The sequence below is a fragment of the Marmota monax genome, unplaced genomic scaffold, assembly GCF_021218885.2.
Source record: "Marmota monax isolate L192 unplaced genomic scaffold, Marmota_monax_Labrador192_F-V1.1 WCK01_AAM20220418_F8-fsc00017, whole genome shotgun sequence".
Classification (NCBI taxonomy): domain Eukaryota; kingdom Metazoa; phylum Chordata; class Mammalia; order Rodentia; family Sciuridae; genus Marmota; species Marmota monax.
In genome coordinates this window covers 21,640,365-21,666,667 of record NW_026695241.1, presented here as the reverse complement: position 1 = coordinate 21,666,667, position 26,303 = coordinate 21,640,365, and the positions used below count along the sequence as shown (strand labels likewise).

At 36.2% G+C, this 26,303-nt stretch overlaps 1 protein-coding gene across 13 annotated transcripts in view; it reads right to left on the bottom strand.

Moving 5' to 3' along the window:
• Positions 1-26,303, bottom strand: part of Numb (NUMB endocytic adaptor protein) — a 172,363-nt gene that overhangs the window by 2,675 nt on the left and 143,385 nt on the right. For 9 of the 13 annotated variants that reach the window (XM_046440947.2, XM_058577691.1, XM_058577696.1 and 6 more), the window contains 6 exons: positions 21,763-21,837; positions 18,554-18,694; positions 13,898-14,102; positions 5,209-5,502; positions 3,492-3,641; positions 308-454 (listed from right to left, as the gene is read on the bottom strand). In XM_046440947.2, the coding sequence (XP_046296903.1) occupies positions 308-454; positions 3,492-3,641; positions 5,209-5,502; positions 13,898-14,102; positions 18,554-18,694; positions 21,763-21,837 (1,012 nt within the window). The remainder of the gene's footprint in view (positions 1-307; positions 455-3,491; positions 3,642-5,208; positions 5,503-13,897; positions 14,103-18,553; positions 18,695-21,762; positions 21,838-26,303) is intronic. The other 4 variants (XM_058577695.1, XM_058577697.1, XM_058577698.1 and 1 more) reach the window with 2 other exon arrangements.

The following is a 26,303-nucleotide window of genomic DNA, read 5'->3' as shown; positions in this document are numbered from 1 at the left end:
CTGCAGGAGGCAGGATCCCCTCTTCTTATAGGCATGTCTGCATATTGCCAAGTCCTATGATAGATTCTCTGGGGACTAGGCTCAGGAATCTATAAAAGCCATACGGGTTGTTCTGCTCTCTATTGCTGTAATCTCTCTTGTTTCTCACCATCACTATTCTTTCTTAATAATGATTTATTTCCACAAGGGAACACACTTTTCCTAAAAGGATTTTTTTCCTTAGATCCCATTAGGTAACTGGCTGACATCAGAACCAGGGTCACTTATCTGATCCCAGAATCCTCACCACCATCTGTGGCCACCTTACCCGGATGAATGGCTGCAATTTCCTTGTTAGCAGCATCAGGGGCATGGGCCCAAGGGTTGGTTTCACGCACAGGCATTGCTACGGGTGCTAGAGCAGTATGGACTGGCTTAGCAGCAAGCACATGGAAGGCTGAGTCAGTGCCATTAGCTATAATGGGAGCAGACAACATCAATGGAGTTAATTCATGCAGGGTGTACGAGGGATCCCATGGAGCTGGGTCAGTCAGGCAAGGGAACAATATTGGTGGGACAGATAAGATGGAATACTTGATGTTGGAATAACCATGCCATCTTGCAGTGGATACACATACCTTTTGGCAAAGAAGGATTAGAGGTTGTAATTAAAATGGTTGTACTGATAAAGTCAACGGTTGTTTTGGGAAAACATGCATGAGGAGGGGAGAAATTAAGCCTATAAAAACAATTCTGACGAGCTGGGTGCAGTGGTGAATGTCAATATCCCAGTGACTCTGGAGGCTAAGGCAGGAGGATCAAAAAATGGAGACTAGCCTCGACAATTCAGCAAAACTTTGTCTCAAAATAAAAATGGTTGGGGATAGAGATCAGTGGTAGAGTGCTATAGGTTCAATCTCTAGTACCTATCCCCACATATTAAGTTGAATAGAGCTGCTCTTGTGAGCAGCAAAAACCCCCTAATTATTCCAGATAGAACTTTAGCCTTTGGCTTAATAAAGTAGGTAAAAGCACTTCCCCTTTTTTTTTTTTTTTTTTTTTTTACATTTTTCCCAAAGGTCAAATTATGCCAATAACAACTATAATAATGGGTACAATATAGTGATTTCTTATTATGTATTGCGCACCAGACTAAGTATTTTATGTACATCATCTTATTTGATTCTTTCAAAACCCCGGTAAGGGTGGTACAGTACTGCTGGGAATAAGTTCCCTGACATTCCACAGATGCCTAAAACGCCAGATAATACCAAATCCTACATATACTGTTTTCTCCTAGACATACATACCTATCATAAAGTTTAGGCATAGTGAGAAATTAATAACAATAGAATATAATAAAAATTATTTGAGCTGGGTACAATGGCTCATGCCTGTAATGCCAGCAGCTCTGGAGGCTGAGGCAGGAGGACTGTAAATTCAAAGTCAGTCTCAGCAACTTAGCAACACCCTGTCTCAAAAAATAAAAAAGGGCTGGGGATGTGGCTCAGTGGTTAAGCACCCTTGGGTTCAATCTGTGTACCCACCCCCACCCAAAAACATTGTTTATTTCTGGAATTTTTCTATTTAATATTTTGAGATAATAGTTGACCAAGGGTAACTGAACCCTTGAAAAGTGGAACCAGGGGCTGGGGTTGTGGCTCAGTGGTAGCGTTCTTGCTTTGCATGCGTGGGGCACTGGGTTCGATCCTCAGCACCACATAAATTAATGAAATAATAAAGTAAAGGTATTGTGTCCATCTACAACTAAAAAAAAATTTAAAAAAGTGGAACCAGGAATAAGGGGCACTACTATTTTATTTCCATGTAACAGATGAGAAATCAAACTTGTCCCCTTTTTATTTGCTTACGAAATTTGTAATTTGCTACAGAATTAATTTTATACATCTCTCTCCTTTTTGAAGATTTCCTCCTAATGTTCACAATATCTCAAAGTGCCTATTATTCTTTCCTCATATCCTTTTATTAAAATCTCTTAATCATATCCTTTTATTAAAATCTCTTAATCCTTCTTTCTTTTACTCCAGATAATTACATATCAGTTTCTACTCCTTATCTCAACTTGCTCTATCATATTTAATATGAAGCAGATAGGCAAGCATCTTCCCCTGCCTTCAACATAAACACTCCCTCTTTAGAACTGGGCAACCATGCTTGTGGTGTTGATATTATTTACCCAGAGCATGTCTAAAAAAAAAAAAAAAATATCTCACCTATAGTCTGGGAGCAGGGAAAGGACTATGTCCCATTAGATTCTGTACACCCAGTGCCTTGTAAACATGCAAGATCAGTAGAACATAATGGGTACTATATTCAGAAGATCTGAATTTAAATTCTGGTTGTATGATTTGTGCAATTAACCTCCTGAGCCTCATTTTTCTTATCTGTGATGTCCATCTCAAAGGGCTGTTGAGGGAATTAAATGAGATAATGCATGAGTACTTATCACAATGTGAACTGTGTTAAGTGCTCAATACAAATACATTGTATCTATTAATAATCATTAGTATTATGTTTGTTAGATGAGATGAAAAGCTAATTGGAGACATGAAAAGTACACGACTATAAAGGTTTATTTTTTAGAGAGAGAGAGAGAAAGAAAGACACTGACTCTGACTCTCAAAGTGAATAGTAGCTTCTTCCCACAGGGTACTATTATCTCCAGGGCAAACTCTCTAAGCTTTCTTTCAAAAGAAATGAGATGTGGGATTATAGAAGCTCAAATTAGAGGTCTTTAATTTAAGTTACATACATTCTTTGTTGACCGCTGAGTCAATTTCGACTATTAATTCAGTATCTCTGAAAAAAATCTTATAGTCTCTTCGATGTCACAAAGGCAAAATTTAAGCACGTGTTAAAGAATATGACATAGTCAGAAAGCCAAAATAAGTACCTTTTTCTTTATAAGCCTCTGTGACAGGGTAGAGACTAGGTGAGTCCAGGTCTTCTTGACCTTGGCACTATTGACATCTTGGGACGGATAATTCTTTGTTACAGATGCTGTTCTGTGCATTGAGCGTATTTGGCAGTATCCCTTGCCTCTACCCAGATGTCAATAAAATTACCCCTTCTCCCTAACTTGTGAAACCCAAAAATGTCCCCACATAATGAATGCCAAATTTTCTCCAAGGAGGCAAAACTGCTCCTGGTTGAGACCACTGCATTAAAAAAGGATAATGCTAAAACCAGTCCCCATGACTACTGCTTCTTGAAAACTGGAATACTCTGACCCTTAACAGTAAAGTAGCAAATAAACCAGTTACAGAAGCTCCTAACAGAAGTGGGTGAAAGGTGGGTACATACATGCACAATGAGGAACACAGACATCTTAGGAAATAGGAAGGGGAACAAAGCACAAACTGTCAATTAGGGGAATTGACAATGGGTCTGACTATCTCCGGGAAAGCTCAGGATGCAACTTATAGTTAGTGAGCAGCTACCAAAATGACTAGTTTTTAAAAGAGCAATTCAGCAGGTCAGATGGCACCAACCTTGGAAGGCAGGAGACTGTGGTGCCACCACTGTCACTGGTTTGGTCATTGGGGCAGAAGAGAAGGGGTCCTCAGAGGGTGTGCTGAAGGCATTGGTGATCTGTGAGCACAGGGAGCTGATGCTCTCTGCCTCCCCTTCTACCTCTGGCACTGCAAAGCAAACAGAAAATGGTTCCAGACAGAAAAATGGGATACTCCTGAAATATGAAAGTATGATACAAGCTAACATTTTATATTTTATCTCTTATTATGGAAGGAAAAGGCTCAATTAACTGAGTGAAGGGCTACAAAAGCACCAAAAAAATTTGGTGACCATCATTTCAGTGGCTTTTCAGATGGGAAGGTGTAAAATGTCAACAGTTCAGGTACTACGGTACATCTTCTTTCCTTGTAAATCCTCAAACTTCTTTATTTCCTCTCATAACATTGTCAGGAATTTGGTATTCTCCTTTTGTGTCAAGAGTTCTGCTAGATGGATCTTTCTGAGAGATGCCTGTAACCTGTTTGCCTTCCAACCAGTGCCCAAGCTTCAAAACTTGAGTCAAGTTTTGAAGCTACTAAGTAATTTTATCAGAAATATGGGGTAGAGTCTAGAGCACCAGTGGTTGCTCAGTGCATTTCTCTGTAATAAACTACAATGTCATCACTTTCACTTTTCTTCAAAACTACTAATACCAAATATATGAATGTGATAACAAGAAAAAGTGAACTGAAGTGGAAGACTCTAGAAACTTGTTCTTAATATTGACTCTACAATACTTTTATATCACTGAGGAAGCTAATTATTTATAAGTGCTAAATTTTTGCTCATCTGTGAGAAGAGAATAATAGTTTTTGTTCCTCACCTGTATACTGAAATGAGATACTTAAAACATCTGGAGTTTCAGTTTTTAAAGGCATTTAAAAAGTTTAAAAGACTGTTGGTGATTATCCAGTCTCCAGCTGTTCTTTAGGCCTAGTTTTATCTGTTAATTTATTTAACTCTGTACTTGTTTTATCAGTGAGAATGCATATTGATACAGACTGCTTTACATATAGCAACAGTTTGCTAGACCACAGAGGGATGTAAAATAGAGCCCAATAAAAGAACTGACCAGATCTAATACTTTAATTCTGGATCATATGGTGAGCCTAGAGCTTAGGAGCTGGCTCCACTGAACAAAGCCCACACAAAGGCCTGTGTGGCAGTTTTGAAAGGTAATGGACAAATGTGAGCAAGCCTACTGTCTCTGAGGAACAAAAGATCTTAGATTCATACAAGAGGCTTGTTTAGAGTTTCCTTCCTATGGAGCCAACCAGTCACAAGGACAAAGAATATACCATTTCTTCTGGTATATCTGCTGGTTGTGCTATTTAACTGTACATGTTTCTAAAGCCTCTTTCATTAATTCTTTCCTGTGTCCCAAGTAGCAGAATAAGAATAGAAATTTGAAACCCTTGATGTCTGGAAACAGGTCGACTGAGAGGTAGTGCATTTACATCAGGACAATTTCTGGCCTTGTGAGCAGAAACCATGGCACTGTCATCTTTGTTGAAGAGAAATTAATGATCCCTCCAAGGATCTGAGTTTTCTCCCATGGAAACAACACAAGATACAACCATCAACCAGATTCAGAGAGAGAGGAATGGTGAGTTTAATGGGATTTGTGTTGCCACTAGAAGTGATGATAATACTTCAGTGCTACAGTGCCCAGTGAGTTAGATGTATGGTACTTACCTGCATTTTTTATGGGGAAATCAGTCTTCCTCTGCATAGTGGAAGGCAACTCATTGATGCGAAGGGATAGTTGGCGTTTAAAGGGTGACATCTTCTGGCTTAGAGCAGGAAATCCTCGGAAAGAGCCCTGGCGAGCAAGCTGTTCAATTGGTGCGTGCCGGCGTGGGATGGCATGAGGATTGTTCATCTCCAGCGAGGCAGTGGCATCCAAAGTGGGAGAAGTGGGAGAGGATGGGGATGAGGCAGTGTTGCCAGGAGCCACTGATGAACCAACAACTGTCTTATCTGTTTCAACTCAAGAAAATTAAGAGAAAGAGGACCTTAACAATGATCTTCAAATATGTTAAGTTTATAGACCTGAGGAACCCAAAAGCCCTCTTTTTCTTTTACTCATCTCCTTCTCAATGTCTCCTAAAAGACAGGTTAGAAGCAAATTCCCTATTTTTCAGACAGATAAAGGTTTTATGTCACATAGCATGCTTACTAAAACACAAACTTTTAATTCTCTTGTAGTGATTATAAGTTAAAATTTGAACAAACCCAGTTTAATAAACTCCTCATTTGAGGTTCTTTAAAGAATGATGGATCATGATTTTCAGTGGTTTTTGGTGGAGGGTGACTTGTGGGGAAGGCAAAGTCAGAAAGTTCTAAATAAATATAAATTTGAGTAGGTGTCAAAAATTCATAAAGCAGTCTTTAGATCATGGATAATATGCATTGGTGGATGCAGAATGAAAGTTTAAAATTGGATTAAACCTGGAAATAAGACTTTTTCCTTTTTTTAAAAAATTGATTTTATTTTTTTCAATACACAACAGCAGAGTGCATTAAAATTCTTATTACACATATAGAGCACAATTTTTCATCTTTGTATGTAAAGTATGTTCATGCCAATTCATGTCTTTATACATATACTTTATTTTTTTTGCATTACAATTCTTATTACACACATATATCACAATTTTTCATATCTGTTTATATATAAAATATGTTGATACCCAATTCGTGTCTTCATACATGTACTTTGGATAATGTACATGTAATGATGTCCATTACTTTCCACCATCCTTGCTAATCCCCTGCCCCTCCCTTTCCTTCCCACTTCTCTTCCCTATCTAGAATTCATCTATTCCTTCCATGCTCCCCCTCACTATGAGTCTGCCTCCTTATATCACAGAAAACATTCAGCATTTATTTTTGGGGGGATTCGCTAACTTCTCTTAGCATTTTCTTCTCCAGTGCCATCCATTTACCTGCAAATGCCATGATTTTATTCTCTTTTATTGCTGAGTAAAATTCCACTGTCTATATATGCCACATTTTTTTTTTAATCCATTCATGCAATGAAGGGCATCTAGGTTGGCCCCACAGTTTAGCTATTGTGAATTGTGCTGTTATAAACATTGGTGTGGCTGGGTCCCTGCAGTATGCTGTTTTTAAGTATTTTGGGTATAATCCAAGGAGAGGGAATAGCTGGGTCAAATGATGGTTCCATTCCTAGATTTCCAAGGAATCTCCATACTGCTTTCCATATTGGCTGCACCAATTTGTAGTCCCACCAGCAATGTATGAGTGTACCTTTTCCTCCACATCCTTGACAACACTTATTATTGTTTGTCTTCATCAGAGCTGCCATTCTGACTGGAGTGAGATGATATCTTAGGGTAATTTTGATTTGCATTTCTCTAATTGCTAGAGATGATGAGCATTTTTTCATATATTTGTTGATTGATTGTATATCCTCTTCTGAGAAGTGTCTGTTCAGGTCCTTGGCCCATTTGTTAATTAGGCTATTTGTTTTTTTGGTGCTTAGCTTTTTAAGTTCTTTATATACCCTAGAGATTAGTGCTCTATCTGATGTTTGAGGGGTAAAAATTTGCTCCCAGGCAAAAAATAAAAATAAAAATTCTGCTCACTTCATAGATTGTTTCTTTTGCTGAGAAGAAACTTTTTAGTTTGATTCCATCCCATTTATTGACTCTTGGTTTTAATTCTTGTGCTATAGGAGTCTTATTAAGGTAGTTGGGGCCTAATCCCACATGATGAAGATTAGGGCCTACTTTTTCTTCTATTAGACGCAGAGTCTCTGGTTTAATTCTTAGCTCCTTGATCCATTTTGAGATAAGTTTTGTGCATGGTGAGAGATAGATAGGGGTTTAATTTCATTGTGTTGCATAAGGATTTCCAATTTCCCAGTACCGTTTGTTGAAGATGCTATCTTCTTTCTAGTGCATGTTTTTGGCACCATTGTCTAATATAAGACAATTGTAATTTTGTGGGTTAGTCTCTGTGTCCTCTATTCTGTACCATGGGACTACCAGTCTGTTTTGGTGCCAATACCATGCTGTTTTTGTTACTATTGCTCTGTAGTATAGTTTAAGGTCTGGTATAGTGATGCCACCTGCTTCACTCTTCCTGCTAAGGATTGCTTTAGCTATTCTGGGTCTCTTATTTTTTCAGATGAATTTCATGATTGCTTTTTCTATTTCTATGAGGAATGTCATTGGGATTTTGATTGGAATTGCATTAAATCTGTATAGTGCTTTTGGTAGTATGGTCATTTTTATAATATGAATTCTGCCTATCCAACAGCAAGTTAGAGCTTCCCATCTTCTAAGGTCTTTTGTGATTTCTCTCTTTAGGGTTCTGTAGTTTTAATTGTACAGATCTTTCACTTCTTTAATTAAGTTGATTCCCAAGTATCTTATTTTTTTCGAGGTTACTGTGAATGGGGTAGTTTTCCTCATTTCCTTCTCAGAGCATTTGTCATTGATGTATATGTCTTTGATTTATGGGTATTGATTTTATATCCTGCCACTTCACTGAATTCATTTACTAGTCCTAGAAGTTTTCTGGTGGAGATTTTTGGGTCTTCTAGGTACAGAATCATATCGTCAGCAAATAGTGCTAATTTAAGTTCTTCTTTTCCTATTCATATCCCTTTAATTTCTTTCACCTGTCTAATTGCTTTGGCCAGTGTTTCAAGAACTATGTTGAATAGAAGTGGTGAAAGAAGGCATCCCTGTATTGTTCCAGTTTTTAGAGGGAATGCCTTCAATTTTTCTCCATTTAGAATGATGTTGGCCTGAGGCTTAGCATAGATAGCCTTTATGGTGTTGAGATGTTTCTATTATCCCAGTTTTTCTAGTGTTTTGAACATAAAGGGGTGCTGTATTTTATCAAATGCTTTCTCTGCATTTATTGAGATGATCATATGATTCTTATCTTTAAGTCTATCGATGTGATGAATTACATTTATTGATTTCCGTATGTTGAACCAACCTTGCATTCCTGGAATGAATCCCACTTGATCATGGTACATAATCTTTTTCATATGTTTTTGTATTCAATTTGCCAGAATTTTATTGAGAATTTTTGCATCTATGTTCATTAGAGATATTGGTCTAAAGTTTTCTTTCTTTGATGTGTCTTTGCCTGGTTTTGGGATCAGGGTGATATTGGTCTCATAGAATGAGTTTGGAAGTACTGCCTCTTTTTCTATTTCCTTAAATAAATTGAAGGGTATTGGTACTGGTTCTTCTTTAAAGGTCTTGTAGAACTTGGCTGTGTATCCACCCCAGTCCTGGGCTTTTCTTGGTTGGTAAGCTTCTGATGGTGTCTTCTATTTCCTCACTTGATATTGGTTTGAACTGTGTATATCTTCTTCATTCAATCTGGGCAAATCATATTACTTAAGAAATCTGTGATGCCTTAATGTCTTCTATTTTATTGGAGTATAAGACTTCAAGATAATTTCTAATTATCTTCTGTATTTCTGTAGTGTCTGTTGTGATATTACCTTTTTCATCAGGTATGCTGGTAATTTGTGTTGTCTCCTTCTCTTCATTAGTATGGCTAAGGGTCTGTCAATTTTATTTATTTTTTCAAAGAACCAACCTTTTGTTTTGTCATTTTTTTCAATTGTTTCTTTTGTATCAATTTCATCTCTAATTTTAATTATTTCTTGCCTTCTACTGCTTTTGCTGTTGATTTGTTCTTCTTTTTCTAGGACTTTGAGATGTAATGTAAGGTTATTTATTTGTTGACTTTCTCTTCTTTTAAGGAATGAACTCCATGCAATGAACTTTCCTCTTAGTACTGTCCCAGAGATTTCAATATGTTGTATCTATGTTCTCATTTACCTCTAAGAATTTTTTTAATCTCTTCCTTGATGTCTTCTGCAACCCATTGTTCATTCAGTAGCATATTGCTTAGTCTCCAGGTGATGGAGTAATCTTTATTTTTATTTTGTTGCTGGTTTCCAATTCCATTCCATTATGATCTGATAAAATACATAGTAGTATCTGTACTTTTTTGTATTTGCTAAGAGTTGCTTTGTGGCATAGTATATGGAGTATTGCTGTGCCCCTCCCCTGACTCATGCAAAGGCAAGGCCCTACTGAGGTGGATGGTGCAAGGCGTCCATCCTCTGGAGGAGCGCAGCATGTTTCTGGGAATGGGCTGGTTTGTTTTCGTATTCCTGTTAATAAGTATAGTTGCGACTTCTCATATGACCATTAAGTATGAAGGAAAAAACATGACTTTCCCAATTAATGCAACTACTTATAAAGAATAAATCTGGGCTGGGGATGTGGTTCAAGTGGTAGCGCGCTCACCTGGCATGCATGCGGCCCGGGTTCGATCCTCAGCACCACATACAAACAAAGATGTTGTGTCTGCCGATAACTAAAAAATAAATATTAAAATTCTCTCTCTCTCTCTCTTAAAAAAAAAAAAAGAATAAATCTGTTTGCTCTAAATGCAATGATTCAGCTGTGGAACGTAAACTGTTAATGTTTAATGAGAAACCCCCTGTAGGAAAACAGTCAAGGAAGTTTTTGAGAAATTAAATTAAAATCTAGAGCTGAAAAATTAATATTAAGAAGACAGATTAGTGCTTGGTACTGGGCAACTTGTTCTTGTTCCTGAGCACAATGGTTTGATGCTCTTACTCTTGGTTGATTAAAATTAGTAGCCTCTTTTTTCAAGTTAACCACTTGCCATAACCGCGGCGCCAGTTCTAGTCAGTAAGTCAAGAAAGAATAGTCAAGGTATAGGGCAATAGTCTGGGACATTTCTAACTATTATTAAAAGCTATCTAAGTGGAAACAGCTCAAAGCAAAACGCGAACTGAAAGTAAAAATGCCTGCTTATGCATAAGCCAAGATACATTCTTCTTATCTAATTGTAGCTACGTAAAATTTTGTTTCTTTGAATAATGATTCCTGTTTTGTAACCACAAAATACTGTGAGCCTGCCAAAATGAAAAGTATATATGATTAACTTCACAAGTAAAGGATAAGATTCAACATCTTCACTCTTGTGTCTGTGTTGTTTCTCCGCCACCTTTTGCCGACTCCTCACCATCTGTTCATCTTCTGAGACCCCCTGCCAGAGCTGGATTCCGACAGTCTATTTTAAAGAAGGATCCATGTGCTGCTGAGAAGAAAGTGTATCTGCTTGATGCAGGTTGAAATATTCTATACATATCAGTTAAGTCTAAGTTATTGATTGTATTATTGAGTTCTATAGTTTCTTTATTCAACTTTTGTTTGGAAGATCTATCCAGTGGTGAGAGAGGGGTTGTTGCAGTCACCCAAGATTATTGTGTTGTGGTCAATTTGACTCTTGAACTTGAGAAGAGTTTGTTTGATGAACATAGCTGCACCATTGTTTGGGGCATATATGATTGTTATGTCTTGTTGGTGCATGGTTCCCTTGAGCAGTATGTAGTGGCCTTCTTCATCCCTTTTGATTAACCTTGGCTTGAAGTCTACTTTATTTGATATGAGGATGGAAAGCCCTGCTTGCTTCTGCAGTCCTTGTGAGTGGTATGATTTTTCCCAACCCTTCACCTTCAGTCTGTGTATGTTTTTCCTGTCAGATGAGTCTCTTGGAGGCAGCATATTGTTGTAGTTTTTTTTTTTTTTTTTAAATCCAATCTGCTAGCCTATGTCTTTTGATTGGTAAGTTTAAGCCATAAACATTCAGGGTTATTATTGAGACATGGTTTGTATTTCCAGCCATATTTGTTTATTTTTGTTATTTAACTTGACTTGGTTTTCCTCTTTGATTAGTTTTCCTTTAGTGTACTACCTCCCTCTGCTGATTTTCATTGTTGTATTTCATTTCCTCTTCATGGATTATTTTGCCAAGAATGTTTTGTAGTGCCGGTTTTCTAGCTATAAATTCTTTTAACTTTTGTTTATTGTGGAAGGTTTTTATTTCATTTTCAAATCTAAAGCTTAATTTTGCTGGATACAAGATTTTTGGTTGGCACCCATTTTCTTTCAGACTTTGATATATGTTCCAGGATCTTCTAGCTTTTAGGGTCTGTGATGAAAAATCTGCCATTATTCTAATTGATTTTCCCCTATATGTAATCTGATTCCTTTCTCTCGTGGCTTTTAAAATTCTCTCCTTATTCTGTATGTTGGGTGCTTTTATTATAATGTCCCTTGGTGTGGATCTGTTGTGATCTTGTACATTCGGCATTCTATAGGCTTCTTGAACTTGGATTTCTAATTCATTCTTCATGTTTGGAAAGTTTTCTGATATTATTTCATTGGATAGATTGTTCATTCCTTTGGTTTGGAAGTCTATGCCTTCCTCTATCCCAATAACTTTTAAATTTGGTCTTTTTATGCAATCCCATATTTCTTCAATGTTCTGCTTGTGGTTTCTTACCATTTTTGCTGTGTAATCTATGTTCTTTTCAAGATGATATATTTTATCTTCATTGTCTGATGTCCTATCTTCCAAGTGGTCTACTTTGTTGGTGATGCTTTCATTTGAGCTTGTAATTTGGCTTATTATTTCTTTCATTTCAAGGATTTCTTTCTTTTATTTTTTTGGAAACTTTATCTCCCTGTTGAGGTGATCTTTCGCTTCTTGGATTTGTTTATGTAGCTCATTGTTGAAATGATCTTTCACTGCTTGTATTTGCTCTCTTATGTCTTGAGTTCACAGAACATTTTAACCATGTATATCCTGAAATCTTTCTCTGTATTTTTTTCTACTCTAGCTGCCAATGATTCTAATGATGTATTATCTTGATTTGTTTGTGGTACTTTCTTCCCATATCTTTTCATGTTGCTCCTGTCTGTTCCTTTCCAGCTCTGTGGGTCTGGTGTGTTGTTGTTTTTACCCTATAGATTTGTAGTGCTCTTATAGGGTTCCAAGATCTTTCTCTTGTGCGGAAGGACAATGTTAACAAATCCCAATATCAACAATACATCACCTATGAACAATTTGTTGTTATTCAGACATTTACAGGTTAGTTTCAATGTCCAGAAATGTTTGATTCAATTATTATTTAAAATATAACCAGTAGTTCTGTAAAAAGGTTTACAGTTTCTGGTGGTGGACAATGAACTGGGGGTCTGGCATAGGACGATATGCTGAGGAGGAAAGATGTGAGGGTATAGAGTTAATATTATTTTAGGAAAGGTGAAAGAGAAATCTAATGAAGAGGGTTAGTAGCAGGGGAATAGACAGGAAGTAATTTAGGGTAGACAAGTATGTGGGAAGACAGTAGAGTACATAAAACAAACACACATATGTATTTAGAAAAATACAGGATGTAAAAGTAAAATTTGGAGGGTGAAAGAAGAAGAAAAAAAAGAAGAAAAAAAGGAGAGAAAAGGAAAAAAAGGGCTTATATAACTCCTCTATATTATATTATTGAGGTGACTCAGTCCTCAAAGTCCTGAAATAAGACTTTTTCCATGTGAGTACCAGTTCAATCCCATTCTGATTATGTCAAGTCTTTACCCAACCTTCATGATTCTTTGTAGACTTTAGAACTCAATCTCTGTCAACTGCTGTGTATAGCAATATTGCTTGGTGACATTAACCCATCAGGTCCTAAGTTTTCAATTCTGTGAATATTAACAAAATCAACACAGGTGCATTAAAGTAGGTTGGAAATCACAACCTAGAGCTTACATATATAATAATAATTATGTTCTTCTCTAATTATGTAAAATAAAATTATGTATTTAAATTTTAAATGGTATGCTACATCTTGGGAAAATGGGACAAAATAGGTTAAATAATATGGTTTCAGGGTTGGTGTTGTAGCTGTGGTAGAATGCTTGCCTAGCATATGTGAGGCTCTGGGCTTGATCCCCACACTGAAAAAACAAAACAAATCCAAAAACTTTCAGTCTGAAAATCACTAAAACATACTAAATCATAATATTTAGATAAAAATTTCTAGTAATGATACATGATTTGTTTTGTTTTTGAGAGGGGGTCTCATTCTGTTGCCCAGGCTAGTCGTGAATTCTTGGGTTCACATGATCCTCCTGCCTCAGTCTCCTGAGTAGCTGGAACTATAGGCATGTGTTACCATGCCTGGCCAATATGTTTTTTATTCTTTGGTATCCTAGTGACTTCTTGTAAGCATTTGTGCTATCAGCCTGTTGTGCTAGCATGTTCCTGCAGTCCTTGCTATTCAGGAAGCTGAGATAGGAGTTCAAGGCCAGCATGGGTAACATAATGAGACTCTCCCAGCCCCACCCTCAAATCACTATCATTAATTTTTTATTCTTTTTATATATGTATATACCCTCATTCCCAAGAGTTCTCTTTGAGTATGAGAAAACATATTCTTGCTAGGTTCAAATTATTAGCCTGTTGGGGAAAACTACATTAAATGAACACATTGTAGTAGAACAGACTGTACCTTTCTTGGCATCTTGTATTTGTTTCATGATCTCCTCTCTTTCTGCTTGTTCGGTGGCAGTTGTGACACGGAATGATCCTTCTCTTGTAAAGGTAGTCCGACTAGCATCAAAAGTAGCAGTCACTCCACACTCCTTCTCCCGCTTCTGCTTACGCTCTAAACAGGCTGCGAAAGCACAGCCTACTGCATGGCTCAATCTTTCACCCTGGAGAGAGCAAAAGGTTCTTTAAGCTTTTTTTAGAGTTACAGTACCAACAATGACATACAAGTATATGGGTTTTTTTTTTTTTTGTACCAGGGATCGAACTCAGGGGCATTCGACCACTGAGTCACATCCCAGCCCTATTTGGTATTTTATTTAGAGACTGGGTCTCACTGAGTTGTTTAGCACCTCTTTGTTGCTGAGGCTGGCTTTGAACTCGTGATCCTCCTGCCTCAGCCTCCTGAGCTGCTGGGATTACAGGCATGCGCCACAGCGCCTAGCTATAAATATGTTTTTACATAAGACAAAATGTTGCAAACTCCAGCTTCAAATTAAGTTGTAATATATTATAGGCCAAATTAATTTAAGTGAGTAAATTATCTTAATGTGTATGATACTTCAATTACATTAACTCTTACAGGTCTTAGGCAAAGTGAACATCAATAACCTGTGGTTTTGTGGACAGCTGGAGAGCTTCTGAGCACTGAGGCTCTCTTTGTTATGTCAGCTCTGGCCACCAGCGTTAGGACACACTGCTCAAGGTTCTAAACCTTAACATGTAAACCTCCAGCTGCCCATTAGGGAATAGTGGGAATATTTAGTAGACATTTCTAAAAAAAACCACTGGAAAGGCTGGGTACACTCAGGAGTTTAAATACATTGTTAACACATTTAGGGGGGAAAAAAGGGTGCAAACTTAAAATTTCTGATACATAAAACTCCTGATTAAAAGTGAATCAAACGAGGCTGGGGCTGTAGCTCAGTGGCAGAGCACTTGTCTAGCATGTATGAGGTACTGGGTTCGATTCTTAGCACCACATAAAAATGAAACAAATAAAATAAAAGTATGCTGCCCAACTATAAAAAGAAAAAAGGAATCAAACAAAAGGAAAGCTTAGTTTCCTCTTCCTTTTCTGAATGCCCCCATTTCTGGCCTTTGGTGCTTTTAGACTTTTCTCATGCCTACCTTATCTTCTTTAAGCTCTCACCCTCAACTCTATCTCCCAGCCACACACAGTCCAAAGTGAAAGCACATTTGCATCCATATACTCTACTGATAAGGAAATAAGTTTTATTTAATTTATCAAAGGGAGCTTATATAAACTAATTTCTTTTTAAAAAATATTTATTTTTAGTTGTAACTGGACACAATATCTTTACTTTATTTATTTATTTTTATGTGGTGCTGAGGCTCGAACCCAGGGCCTCGCACATGCTAGGCAAGCGCTTAACCACTGAGTCTCAACCCCAACCCCATAAAAACTAATTTCTTTATAGATACACTTGATTACTCAACAGTCAATTTAACAAATTCAATGGATTATTTTTACCAAAGTCATCTGTATTTTAAACCATATTCCTAATTGTAGAATAAAAAGATTAGAGATGGTACAGTAATTGTTGGCATCATTTGGGAATAAGGAGGCTTTTGTGGTGTTCTTAAAAGATACCATGAAGGCAGCTGCTCTTACAGATGGTGGTGAACAAGTTATTTCATTGGATTTTACATGCCAACATCAGGTATCATAAGAAGATAATGTTTAAAAATGATTTTTGTCTCTAATATTTTATGTGACAGTACCTTTTGGCTGTTTATATTAAAAGACTGAAACATTATGAATTCACATGAGTTCCTATCTAACTTTCTAAGAAGATGATATAAGGCTAGGATATGAAAGCATAAAATGGGTGTAGGGGATAATGAATGATTCGTAGAACCTGTTTGGTTTTGAGCACAGCTCTATTGTAAGGACAAAGCTAGAGCCCAAGCAAGTTTGTCATTTATCCTAGGTCAGAGAAAAAGTTCTTGTTCTTTTGGAAGTAATGGGGATTGAACCCAGGATCTTGTACAGGTTAGGCAAGTATTCTGCCACTGAGCCACATTCTCAGCCCACAAGTTCTTTTGAAAATTATTTGGTGTTTCATTATGTATATGATCTTTAAGAAACCTTTATCACCAAGTAGTTCTAATAATTTCATTCTGTGCAGCTACAAATAAGCACAAGTTTTAGAGGACTGCTATTTCTTCCCACATAAGCACTTTCTCCATGAAGGCAATTTTGTTTTACTTTTCAACTACATAAAATGACATCTAATAATATCCATAGCTCAGCCAAAAAAGGTTAGATATTACCTATTAACAATCAATCAATAAAATTATGAGAACTGTAAGAGTATATACCCTTTCTGCTGAAAAATAGTAATCATAACAATGATAGTAGTAATAATAACTACAATTTTATTTATTGAGCTTTACTATATTCTAGTAAGGCAAAAGTTCTTAAAGTGAACCTCCATTCCCCATTAACAGCATCATTTGGGAACTGATAATACACATTCTTAAGTGAATGATAAATTCTGAGTGGGTCCTAGTCTCCAGGTGATTCTGGTATAGCTGAACCACTGGCCTAGGAGAGCCAAACAGCTTGACAATAAAACAGTTTTAATAATAATAAATCATGATTTTAGGAAACTCTTGAACTCTGGATTTCAAGAATATAGTGATGGCAAAATATATATTTTTATTAATACCTTTTTAGTTATTGATGGGCCTTTATTTTATTTATTTATATTTGGTGCTGAGAATCGAACCCAGTGCCTCACACATGCTAGGCAAGCGCTCTACCACTGAGCTATAACCCCAACCTAAAATATATAGTTTTTGTGGCTTTCTTAGAGCCTGAGAGAAAGGAAGAAAAAGTAGTTCTTTCAATTTATTTCTCAAAACACCTCAGCTTTGATGATATTAGCTAAGATTTTCAAACAGTTATTGTTGGCCAGAATCTACATTAAGGGTGCTTATAATTACCTAATTTAGTTTTTACAACAGTTATTTCCATTTATAGAAGTGAATACTAAGTCTTAGAGAATGTTAAGTAACTTGCCTCACAGAAAGCAGGAATCAGAACCAGGACTGGACCCCAGATCTGACTCAGGGTTTATACCATTGTCTCCAAGATCTTTAAAAATTTTTTTGCCAGTTTTAAAGCTAGCAGCACCACTTTGCTTCCAAATTAAACTTTGGCAAGAGCTTTGCTGAGTTGTAGCCTTCACAAATACCTTATTCTGTCTGAACTTTTAAAAATCCAGAAAGTACATACTTAATGCTAAATGTTGTTAAGATCATCATCATCTAAAAGACTTATCTTTTATGTCAGAATTTTGGGTAACATAAATAAAGGAGAAATTATTCTCTATTTTAAACACAAATATAAGTTTCTGGCTGGGGATATAGCTCAATGGTGAAGCATTAACCTAATATGTGCAAGGCCCTGGGTTTGATTCAGCACCACACATGAAGTCTGCCATGCAATAATTTCTTTTCTTTTTTTCCTTTGGTACCAGGGATTGAACCCAGGGGTACTTAACCACTGAGTCACATCTCCAGTCCTTAAAAATTTTTTTTTATTTACAGGGACTGGGGTTATGGCTCAACGATAGAGCGCTCGCCTTGCATGTGCAAGACCCTGAGTTCGATCCTCAGCAGCATATAAATAGTTAAAAAAATTTTTTTTTAATTTAGAGACGGGGTCTTGCTGAGTTGCTTAGGGCCTCATTAAGTGGCTGAAGCTGGCTTTGAACTTATGATTCTCCTGCCTCATCTTCCCAAGCTGCTGGGATTACAGGCATGTACCACCAAGTCTGGCTATAATTTCTTAATATCTAGCATAGTTTATTCTATCATGATTTAGTATCTCTCTCTCTCTCTCTTTTTTTTTTTTTTTTTGTGGTACTGGGGTTGAACCCAGGATCTCATGTACTCTACCACAGAGCCCTCTATTGTTTTTAATTTTAACTGAAAATATATTCCAATTCAGTTCTTTTATTTGTAGAAGCCTCTTTACTACTAAATTGATCCTGAAAATACTTCCAATAATAAAAACTCCAACTAAAGTTTAGAAACCACCATCACCATAGCAATTCTTAAATTTTTTCCCTTCCTTTTTTTGTGGTGCTAGGGATTAAACCCAGAGCCTCACATATGCTAAGCAGGTGCTCTATGGCTGAGCTACATAGCCCACAAAGACAGTTCTACTTTATTTATTTATTTTTTGCAGTATTAGGGATTGAGTCCAGAGTGTTCTATTGCTGAGCCAGATCTACAGTGTTGTATTTATTTTTTTGAGCCACGGTTGAAGTTGAAGAATTTTTCCTTATACTTGCCATTTTCCTATCTCAGTCTCCCAAATCACTGGGATTGCAGGTATACTCAGTTTCTTTCCTTTAATGACTGGATCTCAGCCAATCGTTTTGCTTTATGCTTTGCAATGCACAGGATAACATCAAGAATGTGAACTATTTGAATAAAAGGAGTAAAATCTTAAAAAGTGCTTCCAAGAGCAGCCTAAGCATCATGTAATTATTAAAACTATAGTGGAAACTGCTTGATTGATTCAACCTGGAAGGAGCTCAGCTGAGAATACCCATGATGGAATATACATTGTTGGATTTACCGTGTCCTTGACAGCCATGAAGCAGTGACAGATCCAGCGCCGAGTGGTGCCATCACGACATATATAAGAGAAGGCTCTATCAAAATTCCTATCTGGTGCACAGAAAGAAACTTTCTCTATTGTCTGGTCAACTATAAGGTCCTAGAAAATGGGAAGCACAAAGAAAGAGGATTTATGAAGTTAATCTCAGAATAAACACAGGAGGTTCATTTTACAATACAGAATCCCTACATTAGATGCAACTAGGCGACAAAATAGTGAGTTGAAAACCAAGAATTTGACTTAAGAGACATTGCTTTGTCCAGATGGCTCTCTCGCTTCATCTACTTTTTTTTTTTTTTTCTTTTGATGGCACTGGGGATTGAACACAGACTTCACACATGCTTGGCTTGCATTCCTAGCCCTTTTAAAAATTTTATCTTAAGACACAGTCTTACTAAGTTACCCAGGCTGGACTCAAATTTTTGATCCTCCCACCTTAGCCTCCTGAATCGCTGGGTTTTTAGGTTTATATCACTGCACCCTGTTTCATCTCCATGTTCTAAAATATATTTTGGTTGGTTATAGTTTTAGATCTCTTTCATAGGAGATGTATGTTCAATTTGATAATATATATATGCAAATCAATATGTTTAATCCTTTTGGTTTACTTGCAATATAAGCTAAAATATATGATAATCATGCTCCTACTATCGTTTTTACACAAATTAGTTTTTTAATATATACTGCTCCATACTTTGCTTTTTTCAATTAAGAATATGCCCCACACGTTAATTTTTTTAGTCAGGTACTGTATTTTGCATATGTATAGCTTCCATTTGGTTCTAACTCACAGTTTGTTTCTCTGCTGGGATTTCTAGTTACTCATTCAAGATCAGCATATTTCCTTTACATCAGTGAGTTATCATATCTACTTCAAAATTCTTGTCGTCTCCAGGTTCAGTTTTTATTGCTTTCTGTAACAAGTCATACTTTCCTGTTCTTTGTATGCTAAGTTATTTTACACTGCATTGTAGACTTTGTGGATATTATTTGTAGACAGTCTAGATTCTATTACATTCCTTGCAAGTGTGGTGTTTTTGGTTTTAGCAGGTAGTTAACTAGATTACACTCAAATGGCCAACTCCATCTTTTGGACAGCAGCTCAAATATCAGTTTTTATATTGTTAGCTGGGCTATTTAGAATCTGCCTCACACCTGCATGGTTAAGAGATTAGAATTTAGGCCTCCTCCTCTTTGGCTTTCTCATAGCCAGGATACCCCTTTCACTTTCTGGTGGCTGCTGTTGCTTCAATTTCTGTCTTCTGTTTTTTTTTTTTTTTTTTTTTTTTTTTGACCAGAATGACTAAGAGTTTTGGATATTCTGTATGATATATAAACTAGGGTCTATAACAAAGAGTAGAAACTATGAAATGGGAAATGACCTAGTGCCATTTCCTTCTTCCAAGTGTCAACTTCTTTCCAGAATCTGCCTGCTTTGGGTTATTCTCTAGTGCTTTCAGATAACTGGGTTGTTTTGTTCAGAGTTTACTGTTGTTTTCAGGAGGATCAGTCCAATAGGAACATTTGTGCAACCTTGCTGTAAGTGAAACATATTGAGGATACTTTCAAAAAAAATTTTTCCTCTTAGTAATATAAATTTCATTTCCATCCATGATTCAATTTTATTTATCCCTTTTTCTAAGAAACTATCCAGTATTTAACTATACTCTTAAGTAGGTACACTTCAGTAGAACCAAGATAGACATGGGTGGGAAGACGGATAGCAAGGCAAATTGATAGTTTCTTGTTCAAAGGTTAGGGACCTCAAATTTTGGCTTCTGTACCATGGAAAATTTGTATAGATCATGGTGTGACCTTGTCATACTCAACCCAAAAGTGTATTAACCCCTGCTCATGGCAAAATATAAAGGTGGAAGATGGATTCAAAAGTGACAAGCCACCAATTACTACCACCAATCTGTTAAAAACTAAATTAATGAATGGAAGTGCTGAAAACAGCCCACTAGGGGGCAGCATCACTTTCCAACTACAGTATAAAACAAATACCCAGACTTAAAAGCAGAATAGGGTTCATCCAAAACACTAATGAAAATAATACACATTCTTAAAACCAAATTGACTAACATAATCATTGTTTCCAAAAGTAATGCACTGAAATTTAAGACCACTGCTTCTCTGAAATTAAAGAGAGTCTTACATGTAAAGTAAACTAACTAAAATGCAGCAACTCCAAATTTATCAGGCAAATTTCCTATCAAAACTGCTTTTTATCTGACAGATGTTCTTCCTTCCAGTGAAATTTGATTTTTTAAAAAAATTGTCATATTATTAAACTTTTTTATTACCTTACATCTTTTAGGATTTTTTTTTTTTTAACATTTTTAGTTGGAGTTGGACACAGTCAGTACCTTTGTTTATTTATTTTTTTGTATGTGGTGCTGAGGATCGAACCCAGTGTCTCACACATGCTAGGCAAGTGCTCTACTACTAAGCTACAATCCCAGCCCCAGGAAATCTTAATTAATGATTAAATGCATTTATGTAATACTATATATGATTTCTTGATGCAGAGTCAATGTGTCTGTTCTTAGTCATTTAGGATCACTTTCTCTCAAATACAAAATGCTACCTAGGATTTGAGTTATTGTTTGAATCCTAAGTAAATGTTAACCAAAGAGCCATTCTCTAGGCTTAAAATGTTCATTTATGTTGCATTCCAGTTAAATAGCAGGTTAATTATAAGTGATAGTTTACCTATCACTTTCTAAAAGCAGTGTTTTGTTAAGGAACAAGAAGAAATTTCAGATGTAGCCTGTTATATTTTAATTTTTTTTTTGTTTTTTTTTACTTATGGTAAAAGGTGCAGCATCTTTAGCATCTTTTATATTCGTGGGGGGTGAAACATTTTTAAATATGCAAGGAAAAAACCAGAACTCAGATCTTAACATTAAATGCTAGTGCTTAGTACATTAAACATGCTATGTCATGTAGAACAAAATGTTGAGAGAATTCCATTTTTCATAAGGTAAATATGTAATTAAATTGGTTTCCTAACATTAAGCAGTCTCTCAAAATACTGTACTTTGAACAAGGTGGAAGGATATACAGTGATTATAACAGCTTAATGGCATCATATTTGATCATTAGGGATAAAAAATGATCAAATATGATATGAGCAGTTATATTTAAGCTTACAAAAATCTTACCTTAGTTTTTTCATCCACAACTCTGAGTCCATCTGCTGATACCCACAGGACTGCCTTCACTGCTTTCTTTCCAGTCTTTTAAGAGAAACCAAAAAAGGAAGGGAAGGGGAGACACACACATATATAATATTAAAAAATAGTCATCTTCCACAGAAAATACTGACTTCTGCCTTCCAAAAGTGACAAGTACAGACGAAGTCCAAGTTCAGGAGGGGTACCCAAAGCCAGATACTCACACCAAACTGCAGAAACATTCAGGAAAAAACAAGCCAAAGCCATTATTTTAGAAACACAATGCGAAACAATAAGAAAAACTTAAGTAAGGGGGGAAGGGACAGATGGAATCAAAACTAAGATATCACATTCCATAAAGGGCAAAGAATTTATAACTAGATTCTTCACCCATTTAAAAAATCAACCAAGAAAACCAAGAGTCAGATAAATATTAAGTACATAAGGAGTTACACCACAAGTAGCTTCTACAAATATACACAGAGTAGAAAGTAAAAGGTAAGTCTAAATGCTGATCCTTCCACTATCCTCTGACCCCTAATGTGAATAGCAGGACCCTTGGTTACCTGAAATTTTCATATTAAAAATGGCAAGAAGTCTTTATTATTCTATTAACCATCCTTAAAAAAACACTATTTCTCCTCTCAAGTTTAACACAAAACTTTAGTTTTTAATTTGACATTAAATGTATGGAGACATTTGGAAACATAGGATGATCTAAAAACTGAGTAAACAAACTTCTTATAATATGAATTTTCTTTTTACTGGCTGAGAAAAGACTTTTTATTGATACACAAGAATCACATGAGAACAAAATGATATTTAATTTCTCCAATGATGGAATGCAATAGTAATTTAACAATGTCCTTTCTTCTTAACTGCTCCAAGGATACACGCAAATAAAACAAAACAAAGGTCAAAAACAGGTATTACATGATAATAGAAATACAGATTAAAAAGGAGGCTGGTACTAAATTTGGAGCAGCAGCCTCTAGATGAGATGAGAGAATACCCCAAATACCATTCTCCTCTACATGTGCCTAAGGCTAGGAATCCTTGATATGGGAGGTCTAATCTTATTTAAATGAACTGTTTTGGTCCACTCCAGAGGTTCATCATGTCCATCATCATCACACATTTGATGAATGCCTATATTTTGTTAGCAAGTGGAAATACTTGAAAAGCTCATAGTCCAATGAAAAGCGATATTCAGATAAACAAAAATACAGTAATAAGTGCTAGAGTAGAACTGAAAACAAGGTCCAATATGCCAGCCATCAGGCACAATCAAATTTATTTGTGGAACTGGAACAGCCTATACCAAAATCATCAACCTAGGTTCTGAACAATTTTTCTTAAAGCCCTAGTATGGGAGTAGGGATGTAGAGAAGTAACAGTGGTAGTGGACCTGCAAGGGGGAAGAAACAACAGTAAAGACCTGAAAGCAATCAACATACAAATCTGGGCTCTGAAACTAGGTTGGGTGAGTGAGGAATAATGGGAGAAAAGAGGTAGGAAAGGCCTTGTCATGGAGGGCCTTGTATGCCTGCTAAGGATTTTTTGTAGGCAATTAGAGGCTACTGAAGCAAGTGAAACACAATAAAACAGATCTGCACCTTTAAAACATAACTTTGGCAGCAGTGTGCAGGTTGGAAAGAGGGAAGCAGGATGTCTAAAAGGTTGGATGTGTGACAAAATGAGGATCCAGCTGTCTTGGCTGATGGCTATGGAAACAGAAGGCTTTAAATGGTAATGTAAGGGAAGAGTGAGCATTTTTCTTGAATTCCTAGCTTGGGTAACTGAGTGGAGAGAGTACTACCAATAAAGAGAACAGAAGAGATGTAAAAGCCAGTTTGAGAGGGGAAGAATAGGATTTCAGGCAAAGTTTGAGATGTCTGTGTAATATCCAGGAGGAGAAATTCAATAGGCAATTGGATATATGTCTGAAGCTCAATAGAGTATTCTAAGATAGAATTTTAAGATTTGGTAGACATAAATGATTAGAGTAATAAAGAGAGCAAGAACACCAATAAATTAAAGAATTGTTCCAATTCTTTAATCCTTGAAACATCACAAAAGAATGGATAGACAGACACACTCTAGTCAGTTCTATTTCTCTGGAAGGCCCTGACTAATAAAAAAGTGGATGTTAAACTAGAATGGGTTGAGAAGTAAACGAAAGGCAAGAAGAGTCTATGAGTATTAAATACTCTCTTTAAAAAGCTTTCCTATAAAAAGGAGGAGAGCTATAGAGCAATGGGTATAGGCAGAAGAGATCTGTAATAAACTAGCATGTTATATTAGATACAGAATAGGCTTTGGAGTAAGACAAATAAGAGTCTGAATTTTGTGCAGATATTTGTAAGCTAAGCAAGTGATATAGCCCTCTGAGCTTCAATTTCTTCATCTATAAAACATTTGCAGGTTTAAATGGGTTACACATTATTTATAGTACCTAAAATTTAAATAGGGTAATAAATAATTGGTAGTCATTAATCATCATTATATTACTATTGAAAAAATTAAAAAAAATTCTCCCAATAGCAAAACTTCTCGAAAGAGTTACTTTCAACCATGATGATAATTGATCATGTTTATATGCTGAGTGGGGAAAACCACTGCAAAGATGGAGACATGAGGCCCAGAAAAAGAGAGAAGACTACTTCAGAAAACAAATTTCTTCAGGAGACAGGATGGGATGGAGCTAGAATACAAGTTGTAGATATGCAGAAGGGTGTCCTTTCCTCTGTAATGGAAAGATGTCATGAGGCAGAGTAGAGATGAAGACAAATTTATAAAGGAAGAAATGGCATGTTGGAGAAATTCAACCCAAAGAAGCATAAATCTATTTGTGAAGGAGATGACATTACTTGCTTTACTTTCTGGGGTGAGAAAGGATGGATAGCAGGGTGAAACAGTTACGATTTAGAATAGCAGTCCTAGGGGCAATGTAGTATAGTGACCAAGAACCAAGAGGCTGTCTGGGTTTGAATTCTGGTTCCGCAACTTACTAGCATGACCTAGGATAAGTTACTTAACTTTGTATACTTCAGTTTCTACATCTGTATAATGATGTTAATAATTTCATATATCTTATGAGAGTATGATAATAAAATGAGAATGAGTTCATGTATATAAAAAGTTTAGAACTATGCTGGTTGTACAATTTACTGTCCACACTGGAACCATTTTGAAAATGAAAGGGGGCACTATTAAAACCTAGGAACAGATGTTATGTTGGGGCTGTTCCAGGCAATCTGGGACAAAAAAAGTCACCCCATCAACAAGGTTAACTGCCCATTTTTAACCAATAATGTAACATTGAATATTTTGTTGAAGGTAAGCTCTGTGAGGACTTTTCCCCATCTGTATTGTTCTCTGCTGTATCCTGATTTTTTAAAAAACTTTTTTAGTTGTAGATGGACACAATACCTTTATTTATTTATTTATTTTTATGGTGGGTGCTGAGGATTGAATCCAGCCACCTCATACATGCCAGGAGAGTGCCCTACCGCTAAGCCACAACCCCAGCCCCTGTATCCTGATCTTAATGCTTGGAATGGAGTAGGAATTTAAGAAATATTTGTTGAAAGAAGAAATTTGCTAAATGTCTACTCTAAGGAATGGAAAATGACTAACCAATGACATAGAAGGCTGACAAATGGCACTGAAAATCCTGTGTAAGACATTTAAATTTACAGTTTTATCAGTCTGCATGTTCTGTAATTGTAGCCTGCAGTGTTCAGCATTTGAGGGAAGAGAGCAGATTACTTCAAAGTTGAAGACTGAAGGTGGGAAAAATAAAAGGCCATTTTATAATGGGACTGTTCTCCAGTTCGCTTCCTTATAATATTCAGACAAATACAACATTCTCGGCCCAATTTTATGGTTATGAAAACTTTTTGAGATATGCCTTTATAAAAATTTGTATACCATTATACTAATGTATTAGTGAGAAGTTGTATTTTGTCATATTCATGGCTTCTGCTATTTTTAAATAGGGAAAGAGAATATGAATTCTTTTTGTATTTATTCATATATTTGAGTGCCAGTTCTTGAATTTTGCCTCATTTCATTTACTCAGTTAGGTACTGAGATATCAATATTCAAAGATGCTTGTACTGATATTTCTAGATTTCCTCTTAGAACTTTTGTAATTGTGACACTTCTGTATTATTTGTAAACTTTTAGAGTCTTTCATTCTGATAATATAAACTGAGATTCCTTGGAACTTTTTTAAATAAATACTTTTTATAGTAGATGGACACAATACCTTTATTTTATTTTTATGTGGTGCTGAGGATCGAACCCTAGCACATGCTAGGCAAGCGCTCTACCAACTGAGCTACAGCCCCAGCCCACTCCTTGGCACTTTTAAGAAAAGAAGATAAAAGTCAAAGAAAATGAATTTTTTTTTGGCTTCTGTTTGCTTTAAAACTAGCTATTTAAACCAATAATTCTCGGAGATTAGGTCAAAGTTGTCTAACTAAAGGGACTGGGAGGAAAAAAAAAAACTTAAAGTATGAAAT